The 20,062-nt window shown below is 43.2% G+C and overlaps 1 protein-coding gene and 1 long non-coding RNA gene across 5 annotated transcripts in view; both read left to right on the top strand.

The window, feature by feature from the left end:
* Positions 1-8,166, top strand: part of ARID5B (AT-rich interaction domain 5B) — a 188,136-nt gene extending 179,970 nt beyond the window's left edge. For all 4 annotated transcript variants that reach the window (XM_082407414.1, XM_082407415.1, XM_082407416.1 and 1 more), the window contains one exon: positions 2,070-8,166. In XM_082407414.1, coding sequence (XP_082263540.1) covers positions 2,070-4,223 — 2,154 coding nt within the window. In that variant the 3' untranslated portion in view covers positions 4,224-8,166. The remainder of the gene's footprint in view (positions 1-2,069) is intronic.
* The window catches only part of LOC309635829, a 501,182-nt gene that overhangs the window by 193,290 nt on the left and 287,830 nt on the right, over positions 1-20,062 (top strand). The gene's annotated exons all lie outside the window — the stretch shown is intronic.

The following is a 20,062-nucleotide window of genomic DNA, read 5'->3' as shown; positions in this document are numbered from 1 at the left end:
GGAGGAATCCTCAACCCATGCCCTGAGCCCATCAGCTTGGGAGGTGACCACTGTCAAGAGTAGAGCCCGATGCCCTGCGGTCCACAGAAATCCTGAAAGCCTTAAGGATCCCTGTTTCCTGTAGGCCCCCACAGGTTCCCTTCAGGGACTGTAAGTATCTAAGTGACCAAGGTGATTATGATCAGGTTATCTAAACTACCTGGAATCCCACACCCTCTCTCCAAGGTTGACGCAAAGATAAGAATTGCTCCCCGCCTCCTACACAGACCCATGTTATATATATATAACAAGTATATTTCTCTCTCTATATAGAAATATACTTGCTATATATATTTCCATACATAGCAAGTATATTTCTTCTCATTGACTGTGTGTTTGGGGTTTGAATTTTATTGTTGTTGTTATTATTGTCATTGTTTTTAATTTGGAGATAGGAGGGCTTAAAAAGCCCTTCTAGTCAAACCCACTATCTATCTTCAAGTAATCAGATTATAAGCTGTGTGGTGGGAAGGTACCATTTAATATATACTAAGGCAAATCATAAAATGCCATCCTACAAAAAGGGTCCTTTACTTTTTTTTTTTTTCTGCCTAGCTTTCAATGACCTCCTAAACCTGTTTACAACCAAAAACATAGAACTCCGTGTAGCGGAAGGCCTAGGTCACAGAGACATCAGTGGGGCTGAGACTCCTCCACAGCCCCATCAGAAGCTAACACTTAAATGCGATATGCCTTTTTCCCTAGCCATAGTCATTTTTCTATATTTTCATGTGGTGTATAAGCTCACGAGACCAATGATGATTGTTAATGTAGAACAAGTAATGATATTTGTCCTGGAAAAGGCAGCTATTAGTACAAAAACAAAGAAAGGAAAAGAATGATGATAAGCATCCCTAAAAAACAGGGATATCTTGAAGTGGATTTAAGGAGAAATATCTATGAAATGGGTATGGTTCCTTAAAATTTTTGTTCCTATGCACCCCTACACCAGCATCCTCAATCTTGCCCAAAGATTCTAAAGTGGTAGGCACTTCTTTCCTTAACAAAGAAGAAAAATATTCAAGGGATGAGGTGGGGGGTGGGGGGTGGGGGGGAAGACCATCTCAATATAACCGTTTTGTGACTGTTCTCCACCAAGACACACCAGGGCAGAATGACAGAAGTTTTGAAAGAACTTGCCAGTCCCCCTGGGTCACAGATGGAAAGTTAAGATGACCTTCTAAGGCCAAAGTCTGCACAGCTACGTAATGCAGTGAATGAGTCGAATTGTACCCACAACTTCTGTCAGTAGGGACACATAAAGACCATCCGTCTCATTGACTACAACTTATTTCAGTGAACAGAAAAGCTGTATGTGTTGTGGCATTCACTGCTTGAATTTTGACAATTTCATTTTCAGCTTTAATGGAAATGTAGTTTGCTGCAGCCTAGAAGGACTTGGAGTCCTTCTGTCCCTCAGGTAGACAGGCTGACGTTGCATCTGCATAATTTTTCAATATTTTAGCTTTATCTGCATGTCATATGGCACTGGGTAGAAATGATTAACACTTAAGCATTGCTGATTTAACCCATCATATTGCACATGTTAGGACGGGAGTTGCTCTCTCGAAGAAAAAACAAGGGATTTTAGTAAGTTTGTTGTTGACACGGGGTTGGATTTTTGAAAGATTCTAAAAAAATCTTTCTCCAAAGTGTCATAAACCGCAACATGTAATTTAAAACTCATTTGGATAATTGACTGATTTGACAAGAAAACAACCTCAGAATTAAACTATATATTAGAATCAAGGAGTGATATGATTGTATACCGGGAGTACATAATTCTTTGCTATTTTGATAGGTATCTCATAAGGGACTGGAGTGAATATGCATATTTCCCCTAATGTTTCTGTAATTTATATTTCTTTGTTTAGAGCCATGATTGGGGAGTAATAAAGCTTTACAGAAACTCCATGAGCTGACTGAAAAGGCTGTTTTCAAAAAACGGCTGTGTGTAATATTTTATTTCATAGCATAAAGTGTCAACGCATTTGGCTTCCTTCTGACTATCTTTTGCAATATTTTATCAGGTTTCGTCAGAGCAAGAGAAGGAACAAGAGACTTTACACCAGAAAAGCATCACTGAGCCCCTCCCAGTAGCAGACACAAAGAAAAAAGTGGAAGGGTACCAGGATTTTGCAGCAAGGCCCCTGGTGTCCCGAGCAGACCCAGAAAAGGACGACGACACAGATCAAGGTGCCAGCAACGAGGAGGCGGGAGAGAAGGGGCCTGCCCCTCCACTCGCGAGCGCCCCTCTGGCCCCCGAAAGGGATCCAGCCCCGATCCCCGGCGCTGGCAAACAGTCGCGCACCTCTCCCAGTGCTCTCCTGGACTCAAAACAAGAACCCAAGCCCTGCTGTTTTACAGAGAGCCCTGAAAATGAACTCCAAGAAGCGTCCTTCCCCGGCTTCCCCACCACGCAGCCACCACTGGCCAACCAGAGTGAAATGGAGGACGACAAACTCCCCGCGATGGCGGATTATATCGCCAACTGCACCGTGAAGGTGGACCAGCTGGGCAGTGACGACATCCACAGTGCACTCAAGCAGACCCCGAAGGTCCTTGTGGTCCAGTCATTTGACATGTTCAAAGACAAAGACTTGACTGGGCCCATGAATGAGAACCATGGACTTAATTACACCCCCCTGCTCTACTCAAGGGGCAACCCAGGCATCATGTCCCCGCTGGCCAAGAAAAAACTTTTGTCCCAAGTGAGCGGGGCCGGCCTCTCCAGCAGCTACCCCTATGGCTCCCCACCCCCTCTGATCAGCAAAAAGAAACTGATTGTGAGGGACGACCGGTGTTCGGGTTTGTCCCAGGCCCATCACGGCCAAAGCGCTGACCACATGGCAGTCAGCCGGCCGTCAGTGATTCAGCACGTCCAGAGTTTCAGAAGCAAGCCCTCAGAGGAGAGAAAGAGCATCGGTGACATTTTTAAGCACGACAAACTGAGTCGATCGGAGCCCCACCGCTGCAGCTTCTCCAAGCATCACCTTAGCCCCCTTGCCGACTCCTATGTCCTCAAGCAAGACGTTCAGGAGGGCAAGGAGAAACTGCTAGAGAGAAGGGCTCTTCCCCACTCCCACATGCCTAGCTGCCTGGCCGATTTCTACTCATCTCCTCATCTCCACAGCCTCTACAGACACACTGAACACCATCTGCATAACGAACAGACATCCAAGTACCCTTGCAGGGACATGTACAGGGAATCGGAAAACAGTTCTTTTCCTTCCCACAAACACCAAGAGAAGCTCCACGTAAATTATCTGGCGTCTCTACATCTGCAAGACAAAAAGTCGGCTGCAGCAGAAGCCCTCACAGACGATCAGCCAACGGACCTGAGCCTTCCCAAGAACCCTCACAAACCCACTGGCAAGGCCCTGGGCCTGGCCCACTCGGCGCCCGGGCCTCAGGAGAGCAAGGGCACCTCCCAGTTCCAGGTCATAAACAGCCAGAGTCGAGACTGTCACCCCAAGGCCTGTCGGGTATCGCCCATGACCATGTCGGCCCCTAAAAAATACCCTGAATCGCTTTCCAGATCGGGAAGACCTCACCCTGTGAGACTGGAGAATTTCAGGAAGATGGAAGGCATGGTCCACCCCATCCTGCACCGGAAAATGAGCCCTCAGAACATTGGTGCAGCGCGTCCCATAAAGCGTAGCCTGGAGGATTTGGACCTTGTGATCGCCGGGAAAAAGGCCCGGGCCGTGTCTCCTCTGGACCCCTCCAAGGAGGTCTCTGGAAAGGAGAAGGCCTCAGAGCAGGAGAGCGAAGGCAGCAAGGCCACGCACGGTGGGCATGCCGGGGGCGCCTCGGAAAGCCACAAGCTGCCCCTCTCCTCCCCTATCTTCCCAGGTTTGTATTCTGGGAGCCTGTGTAACTCGGGCCTCAACTCCAGGCTCCCGGCTGGGTATTCTCATTCTCTGCAGTACTTGAAAAACCAGACTGTGCTTTCTCCACTCATGCAGCCCCTGGCTTTCCACTCACTTGTGATGCAAAGAGGAATTTTTACGTCGCCAACAAATTCTCAGCAGCTATATAGACACTTGGCTGCAGCCACACCTGTAGGAAGTTCGTATGGGGACCTTTTGCACAACAGCATTTACCCTTTAGCTGCTCTAAACCCTCAAGCCGCCTTCCCATCTTCTCAGCTGTCGTCCGTACACCCCAGTACAAAACTGTAAGCCTGGTCCTGCCTAGCACCCCAAATGGCGTGGATAACAGAGCTTCACCCCTCAGCCTCGGGGTGACGGCTTGTAGAACGAGAAGTCAGTATTCTTCTAATCCGGGGTGAGGTCAGTCCCGGCCAAAAGGGGCCTAGAGGGGAGGTGAGCATACCTGATATTTCCGGGATGACTCTAGCCCTGGCTGGTCCGTCTTGAGCCCCTGCCAACACAGATGCCCTCGCACCTCAGATCGTTCACTTCGCACGGGGGTCTTGTGAAGGGATTCACGTGTATCCAGGAAGAACTTAGAGGACCCCGTCTGAGTTCTGATGGTCAGGAAACAATCTGGGCAAAAAAGGGCAGATATTTCAGAGGAAGGGGCAAGGAAGACTGGCAAATATGCCAAGGGATGCCCCTCTCTTCATAAAACTCTCCAAGGTTCAAGCAATGCAATGTATAGTGAAACTTCAATAGATCTTTCATTTTGACACTATTAAACAATCCAGAGAAGTAAACACTGTTAAACTGACTGTATATATTTGCTTCTTTAAAAAACTACCCGTATCACTGTTTGTTTGCTCACCTAATTTATATACAGGTAGTCCTATTTTCTCCCAGTTCCTTCTTGTCCCTTTTTTTTTTTTTTTTTTTTTTTAGTTAAACAGTATCGCTTTTGTTTGCAGGTCTTGTTTTTGTTTTATTTTGTTTTGTTTTGTTTTAAAGGCTGACTGTCCTTAGTTGTTGATGTGTGTTTGTAATTTTTCCACATCTTATCATTTTGAGCAGCTTTGGGTGGTAATGTTATTGTTTACAAATTGAAGCAACTGATTCTAGTGGAACAAATGATCAAAGAAACAGTTGAGCACACAATAGTGCAAAGAACGTTCCTTTGCAAATCTGCAACTTAAGGATTTTGTTCCTCATAAATGGCATAGTTGAAAGAGCTTATACACTGCTTACCCGGCCAAATGCTTTGCTTTGAAGTATTGGGTTATGTGAAAATATCGAGCATTGTACTTACCTTATCTAGGCTGTGAAACTGTCCTACATACCAGAGGAATCATAAAAACAAAAACCTCACTGGCAGCAAGCTGCTGAATAACAACAGAGTCTAGAGGACATATTTGTGGGCTGCACACATATTTTAGGAATTTCAGAAATTAGAATAGAAGCCAAAATGATTTACATTCGTGTTGGCACTGATCCCTTTAAACAGTCTGGGAAAGGGGGTTGGGAAGAAGACAGATAGAGCTTGACTATCCAGAAGAAAATGAACAGCGGGAGGCCCAGGCACCAGATACCTGCCCAGGGCCGTGGTCTTTCGAGTAATAGGTGGTCACATTGCCTTCCTCAAGCTGGTTTCTCGCTATTCCCAGGGAGAACCTCACAGGTCACATCTTTGGGGGGTAACCGGCAAACTGATTACCCATTTCAAAAGAAAGCCATCCTCTTCGGGTTTATGGGGCATGACTTCTGTGTGTATGCACACACATAGGGTGATTTGTGTCATGTTTTTAACCACCTGGCAATACAGTCCACTTAACAATTTCTTTTATTGTTGGAAAGAAATGGTCAAGCTGTTCAAGCAGTCAAAAGATGTATAGAATGTGTACTGTCATTCTTGCCACTTTATTCTGTTTGCTGCCGAGACGTAACATCAAGGTGGATGCATTTTCTAAGTGTGTTAAAAGTCGATCGACACAGAGAGTGGATTTTCCTTCCACGTCCCATCCCTGCTGATGGTAAGACTGCTTTGATGAACTCCCCAGTCAACCCTCCCCTGCCCCACCACTACCGGTAGATATTAGAACCATAGTTAACCAAGCCTTTTACCTGTGAGATATTTCATTCTATGAAAATTGATGACAATTTTCAACTTCTAAATAGGTAACTTGACTGCAAAATAATCAAAACTGGTAAACAGTGAAACCGTGGCTCTTAAACCAAGCCATGCATGCCGTGCATTTGTATTGAAATGTCTCTATGATACGAAGCCAAATATTCAGTGTAACATACTTAATATCCAAAGGTGGAAACAAAAGAATGTAGAGATCTAGTTTTAAGAGTTCCATTTGCTTCAATTAATTATTTACCTTCCTGTGGAATAATATATATATATATATATATATATATATATATTTAATAGAACCATAGATAGACTAGTAGAATTTAGATTATAAATGTGTGAATGCAGATTATCCTGCTATTGCACAAGATAGAGGGGGGAAAAAAATCTCAATTCCAGCTGGCAGAATGCTGGCCAGGACACATATAAGAAAGCTGCACTAGATTGAATAGTCACAGAATCAGAGGACATGGAAGAAGGAGGAAACTCCAGTGTTTCTGCAGCTGACCTGGGCTAGCTCCTACATGGTTTCTCTGAGCTCGTTTCTCAAAGAAAATGGGGGCATCTGTCCCTGGTGGAGCTCACCTATCCGTTTTGAATATGGGGCATTTGTTTTCCCCACTGCAATGATTTCAGTCTGGTTTCATCATGTTGGAATTCGATCACACCATTTTCAAACAATGTTAACATAGTCCAGCTTTTGTTTTTCTCATCTCTTCCGAGAGGAGATTCACTGTTTCTGTCTGAGGAAGCTCATACCCTTGGCAAAACAGCAGGACAAATAAAGAGAAATGGGGGTATACATTCCCAACAGAAGCAGTGTGTTGTTTTAAAACTCCGAACAGAGATCTTGGAAATCTTTCAAAAAGACCATTGAATTCTTCATTGGCTGAGAACTACATTTTAAAAAGTCTTAAATAGGGCTTTGTTTGCATTGTTTGAGTTCAAGGGGCCTTATTATTGAATGGAATTGCACAAGCCTTTCTTTGTGCAATCAAACCATTGTTATTGGTAGTTCTGTAAAGGAAACTGTGGAATCTAATTGGCAGTGGAGTCATAAATCTATTTACGAAGTGTGGCTTCCAAGAAATGTTGCAATTCAAAATGCACTAAGTCCGTGATTTACTGGAGATTTGGAGATTCTAAATAATATTTTTTAAAAATTTCTGGCTTAACTTTTGGCAACTCAACATTAAAGAAAAAAAAAAAAAAAAACCCACAAAAACCAGCCCAACCAAGTTTCAGAATTAAGTATTCTAGTAAGTGATTGGAACTTGTAGTTTTTGCCACAGGACTGACTTATTTATTTACTAGCTAGAAGCTCTTAAGTTCACTTGTTTATCAGGGCATATACAGAAGGGTTTGTTAAAACTCAGCATTGACTTTACAACTTTCTGACCTGGTGCATGAATTCTCAAGTACTGTATTTCACTGTGTTGGTGTGTCTGATGGAAATTTCGAGGTGATCCCACAAAAATATTTTATGTAGTGTGCCTTCAAAGAGAACCATTTATTTCTCTTCACTTGTTGTCCCACAAGTCACATTTGGTCGTGGTCAGCCAAGTCCCATCTGGTCTAGTTTTACTCTTGTCCCAATTTTAAAGAAAAATGGGAACAAGTCTGCCCTGGTGAGACCCACACCATTGCAATGAATATCTTGAGCACTTAAATTCCAGTGTTGGCTGTTGATGTATTTGGTATTCTGCTTGTCTCCTCATGGTTGAAATATGTCTGAAGAATAGCAGCATAATCTCTTGGCTGTTTATACTTTTTTAAACCTTCCTGTGTTGTAAATATTGTATACTTTTGGTGACTCCAGCTATGTAACCTCTATGCTCTGTAAGGTGATTATTTGTATATAGCAACATGGCCCAGTGATACTATATAGTTTCCCAATGGAGAGGTTATTGAGTAACCTTTGCATTAGTTTAAACACTACCAGAAGAATGCTGAGCCAACTATAAACACTCAATTTTGTATGTTTTCCAAATTGTACTTATTACTGCTTTTGATACTGTATTACGTGCCAATAGTTTCCCAATCACATAGCAGGCAAGAGATATTTTGTACTTTTTGATCCACTGTAATATTTAATAAAAAATGTTACTATCTGTTTCCTTTTGGGTGTAATCTGTCACTTCCTCCTGAGGAGCCCTGTGACCTCACCAGAGTACTTTCTACCCCATTATCCCCAAGTAGGATAATAACAATAACAATGATGATGATGATGTGTATGTTTGTTGAGAACCTACTGGGTGCCCAGTTGGCATACAGTATCTTTACTCTTCACAGCCCCATGTAAATATGGTTATGCCCATTTTACTGATGAGAAGACTGAAGCTTAGGTAAATCAACTTGCCCAAGATCACCTGGCTAACTAATTGGCAGAGTTAGGATTTGAACCCAGGGCTCTTAAGTCTACAACTTCCTTTGTACACCATGCTCCTCTCCTGGCAGGTAACAGAAGTCACCATTTACTTATTTGGTCAACAAAGATTTTTTCATGTCTCAACTGCCAGGCATAGTGTTAAGGAGCTGGGACTACAATGGTGAGTAAAAGATAAAAAATACTGTCTCTGGAGTTTATAAATCTTACAGCAAAGAGAGTTAATCAAATAGTCACCCACATAAATACAAAACTTCAACCTGACCTAGTTCCAGGGGAGAGGAATGTGATGAAAAGTGATACATGAAGAGGAGGTGGTGACTAAACTGATAACGTGAAGGATGAGTATGAGTTGACCAGGTGAGAAGGAATTGGGAGAAGAGTTATCCAAGCACAAGCTAACACATGTGCAAAGGCCCGGAGGCAGGAACAAGTTTAACTTATTATAGGAATCGAATAAAGCCTATGTGACAGAAGCATAATTAATAAGGTCCAGGGAATGAGGTTGAGTTGAGGTTCAGAGTATAGCAGGGGTCAGCCAGATAGGTCCTAAGAGACCCGGTTGAGCATTTGGTCTTTATCCTAAGCAAGAAGAGGTTTAAGTGGGGAGGTGATATGTTCAGATTTGTCTTTTTCAGTGTCACCCTCTGGCTGCTGTGTGAAGGCATATTGAGAGCAATCTAATGCAAAGATGGTGGTCATTTCAATTGGGGTGGTGGAATGGAGGAGTGGATACATTTCAGAGGTACTTGGAAGGAAGGATGAACAGACTTAGTGATGGGTTAAATGGAACAACTGATGTATATTCAGGATTGAAAAGCTAGGAAAACAGCACGTTCTGATGTCTGGTGATCATGGACAAAGATTTCTGGTCTTTCATCCTCTTAGTCCACTGCCTCCAAGCTTCCCCCTGGTTTTGCTCAGCTTACTATTAGTTGAAGTGAGGCGTTCACAAAGTAGCACCCTGTGTGCTCCCTTCTTAATGGGTCCCAGAGACTGGGGCAGGGGAGAGGGTGGACAGACTCTGCTGAGTGTCTTAGTTTACAACCCACACCATCTGGTCAGGGTGGACTTTGAATAGACAGGTGAGAGTAAACTGCTAACCAGCATGTCACCACAACTCTGGGGGAAGAAAACCACAAATATCAATACGTTTTGATAAAAGACCTAAGACCCTTTTTCTTATCATGGTTGACTCCCTGAAGGACCTGCCCACCCCTCTCAGGCCAGCAGGAGTTACAGCAACATGTTAGAGCTCTCACCCTCTTCCCCCGGCTCTCATCCCTTTGTTAATCCAAACACGCCAAACACAGAAAGAACGCCTAGCCCCGTGGTCTCCTCGCCCTCATTCTAATTCACGTGTATTTCACCGTATCATGTGAATTGTTATGAGTACATCAAAAGAATGTTCTCCCATCTACGACACATTCAGCATTTATAGATCTGATACTTGAATCATACACAACAGGAAGCATCATGATAAGTTATCTATTTTTACCAGGCCTGGCTCGCTAATACTTTTGGGAAGGAGGGTGCTTTTGCTAAAGATGTCACTCATGGTGCAAAAGCAATAAAACTGCCCAATGATTTATTCTAGGAAAGTGGCCAAAGTTGACAAATGTTTGAGGGCTGATAGTGACCAGGAAATGGGTGATCATTTACATCAACAAGTAGGTAAGTGGAGGAGGAGGGCGTGGGGTAGGGGGTGGGGTGACCTCTGGCCAGGAATAATGTAAAAAAAAAAGCATAGCCTTCAGGGTTGACCTAGACAGTAGAGTAAATGACACTAATTTGGGTCCATTAATAGAGAATTCCTGAATTTTGGAATCTCCAGGCTACCTCCTGGGATAAACAACATTGCAAAGCATTTGTTTAACCTGCTTAAAAGAACAAACTATTTTAATCATGCTAGCTATAACCACAGGCATTCAGCCAACCTAGTAAGGACAAGGTGATCTGCTCCCTGAGGCATCCATACAAGAACTACTACTACTTTAATATTATTGAAACTCTCTCTAGAACAGAACCGTCCAATGGTACTTCCTAGAATGGTGGAAATGTCTTACAATTCAGAGTTTTCCAATACTGTAGCTACTAGTCAAAGTGGCTACTGAGCTCTTGAAACATGCCTAGTATGATGGAGGAACTGATTCTGTAATTCTATTTAATTTTTATTCACTTAAATTTAAATAGCCACATGTGGCTAATGGGTACTATATTCAACAGCGCAGCCCTAGAATGTGCAATTGGCCAATGAGCACATACATACAGACACAATTACAGATGGGACAAAATCTGCAAGTGAATTTTAACGTAGACACTAAAGCAGGCAACGCTGTATCTCTTCTGGGCAAAACTTCGTTAATCCATTAGGGGGTAACTACAGATTTAACACTATTTTTCACTCAGGATTTACACATCATAAGCATCTAAATACTTACTAATGAACAAATAAATCATTGGGAGAGCATATGCCAATAAAATGGACAACCTAGAAGAAATGGACAAATTCTTAGAAAGGTACAACCTTCCAAGACTGAACCAGGGAGAAAGACAAAATATGAACAGACCCATCACAAGTAATGAAACTATGATTACAGAGGGGATCAAGATGGCGGAGGAGTAGGACGTGGAGGTCACCTTCTCCCACAAAAACATTAAAAATACATCTACAACTGGAACGATTCGCACAGAACACCTACTAAATGCTGGCAGAAAGGACAAGGACCTCAGACTTCCGAAAGGACAAGAAAACCTCCACGTAACCGGGCAGAACAAAAGGCAAAAGAGAATGAAGGCATCGGGACAGGACCTGTGCCCCAGGGAGGGAGCTGTGAAGGAGGAAAGGTGCCCTCACGCTGGGAAGCCCCCTCTCCGGCAGGGAGATCAGCCTGGACGGAGGGGTTGCTTCAGAGCCTCAGAGGAGAGCGCAGCAACTGGTTTTTGCAGAAGTCAGAACAGCACCGCCGCCCTGTGCTCCCCAGCCTGAGACACTCGTCTGCCCGTGCAGGTGGGGGCTGGGTGCTGAAGCTCAGGCTTCAGAGGTCAGACTCAGGGAGAGGACCGGGGTTGGGTGCACAGAAACAGCGTGAAGAGGCTGGACTGTGGCAGCTGAGGGTGTACCCGGAAGAAGCCTGGGCTCACCAGAGAGGCAAGGTGCCACTGTTCAGGGGCTTGCACCAGGAGAGGGGCACAACCAGCAGAAGAGCTTCTTTCCCTGTGTGTGTGCTCCCAGGCAACAGGACACCACCTACAGGAGATCCAGGGGCGGGTACAAGTCACCACCACCATAGTGGCTCCAGAGGCAGGCACGGGCCACTGCTATGAGACCCGAGAGCAGGCACCAGGCCCTGCCCCAATTGTCCCAGGAGGGCGTGGAAAGAGAAACCCATACGGAACCTGTGAGCAGGCGCCAGGCCCTGCCCCCGCTGTCCAGGGAGTGCGCTGAGAGCAGCCACCCATACAAGACCCCCCACCAGGTGCCAAGCACCACCCCTGCTGGCCCGGGAGCACGCAAGGGCCACTGTAGCTGCACAACCCATATCAAGGGAATAATAGCCAGTACACGCTGAGGAAAGACGCAGCAAGCATCCAAGCTAAAAGCAGTCCCTTGACTGCAAAAAAGGGACAGAGTAGAAGGACTTAAGCTTACCAGCTCTCGCAAAAACACCAAAATCACAACTAACTGCTGAACAACCATTGATAAAAAAAGACTGGAAACTATGAAAAAGGATATTTTACATTCAAAGACAAAGAAGAAGCCACAAAAAGACAGCAGGAGGGGTGCTTTTGTGACATAATCAAATCCCATACCCATTGGGTGGGTGACCCACAAACTGGAAAATAATTATATTGCAGAGGTTCTCCCACAAGAGTGAGAGTCCTGAGCCCCATGTCAGGATCCCCAGCCTGAGGGTCTGGCATCCGGAGGAGGAATCCCCAAAGCATTTGGCTTTGAAGGCCAGCAGGGCTTGAATGCAGGAGCTCCGCACGACTGGAGGCAACAGAGACTCTACTCTTGGACGGCACACACAAGGTTTCATGTACACTGAGACCCAGCACAAAGCAGTAACTCCATAGGAGCCTGGGCTAGGCGTACCTACAAATATCGGAGAGTCTCCTGGGGAGTCGGGGGTTGGCTGTGGCTCACTGTGGTGGGGGGGGGGGGGGCGAAGGACACTGGTGGAAGAGGCCCCAGAGTATACTGATTGGCGTGAGCTCTCCCAGAGGTTGCCATTTTGGCATCAAGACTTGGCCCTACCAAACAGCATACAGACTCCAGTGCTGAAACACCTCAGGCCAAAAAAACAGCAGGATAGGAACACAGCTCCACACATCAACAAACAGGGTGCCTAAAGCTATGCTAAGCTCACAGCCACCTAAAAACACAACCCTTGACATGGCCCTGCCCACCAGAGGGACAAGACCAGTTCCATCCACTAGTGGGCAGGCACCAATGTCACTTACCAGGAAGTCTACACAAGCCTTAGGACCAACCTGACCCAGCAGAGGGCAGATACCAGAAGCAAGAGGAGTTACGATCCTCCAGCCAGCAGAAAGGAGACCACAAACACAAAAAGTCAGGCAAAATTAGACGGCAGAGAAATATGTTCCAGATGAAGGAATAAGACAAAAACCCATGAGAAAAACTAAATGAAGCGGATATAGGCAACTTACCTGAAAAATAATTTAGAGTAATGATAGTAAAGATGACCCAAGATCGCAGAAAAAGAATGGAGGTACAGACTAAGAAGATAAAAGAGATGTTTAACAAAGAGCTAGAAGACTTAAAGAACAGAGATGAAAAATACCACAACTGGAATGAAAAAATACACTAGAAGGAATCAATAGCAGAATAACTGAGGCAGAAGAACGGATAAGTGAGCTGAAAGAATGGTAGAAGTCACTGCTGTGGAACAGAATAAAGAAAAAAAGAATAAAAAGAAACGAGGACAGTCTCAGAGACCTCTGGGATGACGTTAAATGCACCAACGTTCGAATTATAGGGATCCCAGAAGGAGAAGAGAGAGAGAAAGGGCCTGAGAAAATATTTGAAGATATTATAGTGGAAAACTTCCCTAACATGAGAAAGGAAACAATCACTCAAGTCCAAGATGTACAGCGAGTCCCATACCAGATAAATCCAAGGAGGAACATACCGAGACACATGTTAATCAAACTGGCAAAAATTAAATACAAAGAAAAAATATTAAAAGCAACAAGGGAAAACAACAAATAACATACAAGGGAACCATCATAAGGTTATCAGCTGATTTTTCAGCAGAAACTACAGGCCAGAAGGGAGTGGCACAATATATTTAAAGTAATGAAAGGCAAAAACCTATACCCAAGAATACTCTACCCAGCAAGGCTCTCATTCAGATTCGATGGAGAAATCAAAAGTTTTACAGACAAGCAAAAACTAAGAGAATTCAGCATCACCAAAACAGCATTACAACAAGTCCTAAAGGAACTTCCCTAGGTAAAAAAGAAAAGGCCACAACTAGAATCAAGAAAATTACGAATGGGGAAGCTCACTGGTAAAGGCAAACATACAGTAAAGGTAGAAAATCATCCACACACAAATATGATATCAAAACCAGCAATCATGAGAAGAGGAGAGTACAAATGCAGGATAGTGCAATGAAACTGAAATTAAGAGATCAGCAACTTAAAACAATCTTGTACATATATAGACTGCTATATCAAAACCTCATGGGAGGGCTTCCCTGATGGCACAGTGGTTAAGAATCTGCCTGCCAACACAGGGGACATGGGTTCGAGCCCTGGTCTAGGAAGATCCCACATGGCGCAGAGCAACTAAGCCCGTGTGCCACAACTACTGAGCCTGCACTCTAGACCCCACGAGCCACAACTACTGAGCCCATGTGCCACAACTACTGAAGCCCGTGTGCCTAGAGCCCGTGCTCCACAACAAGAGAAGCCACCGCAGTGAGAAGCCCATGCACCGCAACGAAGAGTAGCCCCCGCTCGCTGCAACTAAAAGAAAGCCCATGTACAGCAATGAGGACCCAATGCAACCAAAAATAAAATAAATAAATTTATAAAAAAACAAAACAAAACAGAACAAAACAAAACCTCATGGGAACCACAAACGAAAAATCTACAATAGATACACACACAGAAAAGAAAAAGCAATTCAAACACATCACTGAAGACAGACATCAAATGGCAAGAGAAGAAAACAAAAAAGGAAGGGAAGAAAAAAGACTGTCAAATACAAATCCAAAGCAATTAACAAAATGGCAATAAGAACATTCATATCAATAATTACCTTAAATGTAAATGGATTACATGCTCCAACCAAAAGATATACACTGGCTGAATGGATACAAAAACAAGACCCGTATATATGCTGTCCACAAGAGGCCCACTTCAGATCTAGGGACACATACAGACTGAAAGTGAGGGGATGGAAAAAGTTATTCCATGTAAATAGAAAGGAAAAAAAAAAAAAAAGCTGGAGTAGCAATACTTATATCAGATAAAATAGACTTTAAAATAAAGACTGTTTAAAAGACAAAGAAGGACACTACATAATGATCAAAGGATCAATCCAAAAAGAAGATATAACAATTGTAAGAATATATGCATCCAACATCGGAGCACTTCAATATATAAGGCAAACTGTAACAGCCATAAAAAAAAGAAATCGACAGTAACACAATAAAAGTGGGGGACTTTAATGTCCCACTTTCATCAATGGACAGATCATCCAGACAGAAAATCAATAAAGGAAACACAGGCCTTAAATGACACATCAGACCAGATGGATTTAATTGATATTAATAGAACATTCCATTTGAAAGCAGCAGAATACACTTTCTTCTCAAGTGCACATGGAACATTCTCCAGGATAGATCACATCTTGGGTCACAGATAAAGCCTTGGTAAATTTAAGAAACTGAAATCATATCAAGCATCTTTTCCGACCACAATGCTATGAGATTAGAAATCAATTACAGAAAAAAAAACTGTAAAAAACACATACACCTGGAAGCCAAATAATATGTTACCCAACAACCAATGAATCACTGAAGAATCAAAAAAGAAATTAAAAAATACCTAGAGACAAATGACAATGAAAACACAATGGTCCAAAAGCTATGGGGGACTTCCCTGGCAGTCCAGTGGTTAACGCTTCGCCTTCCAGTGCAGGGGGTGTGGGTTTGACCCCTGGTCAGGGAGCTAAGATCCCACTTGCCTCGCAGCCAAAAAACCAAAACATAAAACAGAAGCAATATTGTAACTAATTCAATAAAGACTTTAAAAATGGTCCACATAAAAAACAAACAAACAAAAAAAAGCTATGGGACACAGTAAAAGCTGTTCTAAGAGGGAAGTTTATAGCAATACAATCTTACCTCAGGAAATAAGAAAAATCTCAAATAAACAACCTAAGCTTACACCTAAAGCAACTAGAGAAAGAGGCACAAACAAAATCCAAAGTTAGTAGAAGGAAAGAAATCATAAATATCAGAGCAGAAGTAGATGAAATAGAGATGAAGAAAACAATACCAAAGATCAAAGAAACTAAAAGCTGGTTCTCTGAGAAGATAAACAAAACGGATAAAAGTTTACCCAGATTCATCAAGAGAAAAAGGGAGAGGACTCAAATCAATAATATTAGAATTGAAAAAGGAGAAGTTACAATGGACACCACAGAAATACAAAGGATAATAAGAGACTACTGCAAGCAATTATACGCCAATAAAATGAACAAGCTAGAAGAAATGTATAAATTCTTAGAAACATACAACCTTCCAACACTGAACCAGGAAGAAATAGGAAATATGAACAGACCAATCACAAGTACTGAAATTGAAACTGTGATTAAAAAACTTCCAACAAACAAAAGCCCAGGACCAGATGGCTTCACAGGCAAGTTCTATTGACCATTTAGAGAAGAGCTAACACCTATCCTTCTGAAACTCTTCCAAAAAATTTCCAAGGAAGGAACACTCCCAAGCTCATTCTATGAGGTCACCATCACCCTGATACCAAAACCAGACAAAGATATCACAAAAAAAGAAAACTGCAGGCCAATAACACCAATGAACATAGATGCAAAAATCCTCAACAAAATACTAGCAAACAAAATCCAACAATACATTAAAAGAATCATACACCACGATCAAGTGGGATTAATCCCAGGGATGCAAGGATTCTTCAATATCTGCAAATCAATCAGTGTGATACACCACATCAACAAATTCAATAATAGAAACCTTATGATCATCTCAACAGATGCAGAAAGAGCTTTTGACAAAATTAAACAACCATTTATGATAAAAACTCTACAGATAGTGGCACAGAGGGAACCTACCTCAACACAATAAAGACCATATATGACAGCCCTACAGCTAACATCATTCTCAATGGTGAAAAGCTGAAAGCATTCCCACTAAGATCAGGAACAAGACAAGGATGTCCACTCGCGCCATTTTTATTCAACATAGCTTTGGAAGTCCTGGCCAGGGCAATAAGAGAAGTAAAAGAAATAAAAGCAATCCAAATTGGAAAAGAAGAATTAAAACTGTCACTGTGTGCAGATGACACGATACTCTACATAGAGAATCCTCAAGATGCTACCAGAAAACTACTAGAGCTCATCGATGAATTCAGTAAAGTTGCAGGATACAAAGTTAACACACAGAAATCTGTTGCATTTCTATACACTAACAATAAAAGATCAGAAAGAGAAATTAAGGAAACAATCCCATTTACCATTGCATCAAAAAGAATAAAATACCTAGGAATAAACCTACCTAAGGAGGCAAAAGACCTGTACTCTGAAAAGTATGATGCTGATGAAGGAAACCAAAGATGACACAGACAGATGGAAAGATATACCATGTTCTTGGACTGGAAGAATCAGTATTGTCAAAATGACTATACAACCCAGGGCAATCTAGAGATTTAATGCAATCCTTATCAAATTACCAATGGCATTATTCATAAATCTAGAACAAAAAATTTCACAATTTGTATGGAAACACAAAAGATCCTGAATAGCCAAAGCTATCCTGAGACAGAAAAATGGAGCTGGAGGAATCAGGCTCCCTGACTTCAGACTATACTACAAAGCTACTGTAATCAAAACAGTATGGTATAGAGCAAAAACAAATACAGATCAATGGAACAGGATAGAAAGCCCAGAGATAAACCCACGCACATATGGTCACCTTATCTTTGATTAAGGAGGCAAGAATATATAATGGAGAAAAGACAGTCTCTTCAATAAGTGGTGCTGGGAAAACTGGACAGCTACATGTAAAAGAATGAAATTAGAACACTTCCTAACACCATACACAAAAATAAACTCAAAATGGATTAAAGACCTAAATGTAAGGCCAGACACTATAAAACTCTTAGAGGAAAATATAGGCAGAACACTCATTGACATAAATCACAGCAATATGTTTTTTGCATCCACCTCCTAGAGTAATGAAAATAAAAACAAAAATAAACAAATGGGACCTAATTAAACTTAAAAGCTTTTGCACAGCAAAGGAAACCATAAACAAAACGAAAAGACAACCCACAGAATGGGAGAAAATATTTGCAAATGAAGCGACTGACAAGTGATTAATCTCCAAAGTATAAAAACAATTTATGAAAAAAAATTTATGCAGCTCTATATAAAACAAAAAACAAACAACCCAATCAAAAAATGGGCAGAAGATCTAAACAAACATTTCTCCAAAGACATACAGATGGCTAAAAACCACACGAAAAGATGCTCAACATCACTAATTATTAGAGAAGTGCAAATCAAAAGGACAATGAGGTATCACCTCACACTGGTCAGAATGGCCATGATCATAAAGTCTACAGGGGATCAGATCAAGATGGCAGAGGAATAGGACATGGAGCTCACCTTCTCCCACAAGTACATCAAAAATACATCTACATGTGGAATGATTCTCACAGAACATCTACTGAACACTGGCAGAAGACCTCAGACTTCCAAAAGGTCATGAAAATCTCCACATAACTGGGAAGGACAAAAGAAAAAAAGAAAAAAAGAAAGGAATCAGAATGTGACCTGTGCCGCTGGGAGGGAGCTGTGAAAGAGGACCGGTTTCTGCACACTGGGAAATCCCCTCACTGGCGGGGAGATCAGCTGGGACAAAGGGGGAGTTCTGGAGCCTTGGAGGAGAGTGCAGCAACTGGTTTGCAGAGGGCAAAGCTGAGAGAGACCTGCACAGAAGGTCGGTGCTGCCCGGCACTCCCCAGCCTGAGATGATTGTCTGTTGGGGCAGGCGGGGGCTGGGTGCTGAGGCTCAGGTTTCAGAGGACGGACCCTGGGGAGAAGACTGTGGTTGGCTGCATGGAGACAGTCTGCAGGGGCTAGGGTGTGGTGGGCCACGACCAAGGGAGTACGGAAAGAAGCCAGGGCCTGCCAGAGAGGCAAGCCTCCATTGTTGGGGGGCACGCGAGGCAAGGGGCAGTCCCACTATAGGAGTTTCTTTCTCCGCACATGCTGTTAGGTGGCAGGGCACCACCTACACGAGCTCCAGGGATGAGCACAAGCCACCGCTGCCATCTTGGATTCCAGAGGTGGGCATGGACTGCTACCACTGCCGAGCATCCTGCAAGCGGGCACTGTTCACTGCCCCCACCTTCCTGGGAACTGTGCGGCCTGCCACCAAGGGTGCTGCAACCAGGCACCAACCACTGCCCCCACCTCCCCGGGAGTGTGCATGGTCCAGGCACCTGCACACCCCCTATCAAGGGGATAACAGCCAGCACACGCTGAGGAAAAAGACAGCAAGTATCCAAACCAAAACCAGCTCTCATGCCAAAAAAATATTGAACCCACACAAGCTATGCAGGGACGCTCCTGCATGTAAATAGCGCTCCAAGACTACAGTAGATAATTGTTTCTCCTAAACTCAGAGTAAGAGAAATACAAGCAAAATGAAGCAGAGGAACCATTCCCAGTTAAAAGACCAAGAGAATTCCCCTGAAGGAACAAACAGTGAAACAGTCCTCTTCAGTCTAATGGACACTGAGTTCAAAAAGGAGGTAATAACACTGCTGAAGGAATTAAGAAAAGCTATTGACAGAAATGCAGAATACTGTGAAAAGGAACTAGAAACTATAAGGAGGAGCCAAGAAAAATTAGAAAATTCATTTGCTGAGACAAAAGCTGAGCTCAAGGCAATGTATAGCAGAATGAATAATGCAGAAAAAGAATAAGTGATCTGGAAGACAGAATAATGGAAATTACCCAATTAAAACAGGAGACATGGGCTTCCCTGGTGGCGCAGTGGTTGAGAGTCTGCCTGCCAATGCAGGGGACACGGGTTCGAGCCCTGGTCTGGGAGGATCCCACATGCCGCGGAGCAACTGGGCCCGTGAGCCACAATTGCTGAGCCTGCGCGTCTGGAGCCTGTGCTCCGCAACAAGAGAGGCCACGATAGTGAGAGGCCCGCGCACCGCGATGAGGAGTGGCCCCCGCTTGCCGCAACTAGAGAAAGCCCTCGCACAGAAACGAAGACCCAACACAGCAAAAATAAATAAATAAATAATTAATTAATTAAAATATATCATAAAAAAAGAGTAAAATAATATTTAAAAAAAAAAACAGGAGACAGA

The sequence above is a fragment of the Balaenoptera borealis genome (genome assembly GCF_965194805.1).
Source record: "Balaenoptera borealis genome assembly, chromosome: 10".
Classification (NCBI taxonomy): domain Eukaryota; kingdom Metazoa; phylum Chordata; class Mammalia; order Artiodactyla; family Balaenopteridae; genus Balaenoptera; species Balaenoptera borealis.
The sequence above is the reverse complement of the archived record's forward strand: the minus strand, read 5'-3'. Positions and strand labels throughout refer to the sequence as shown.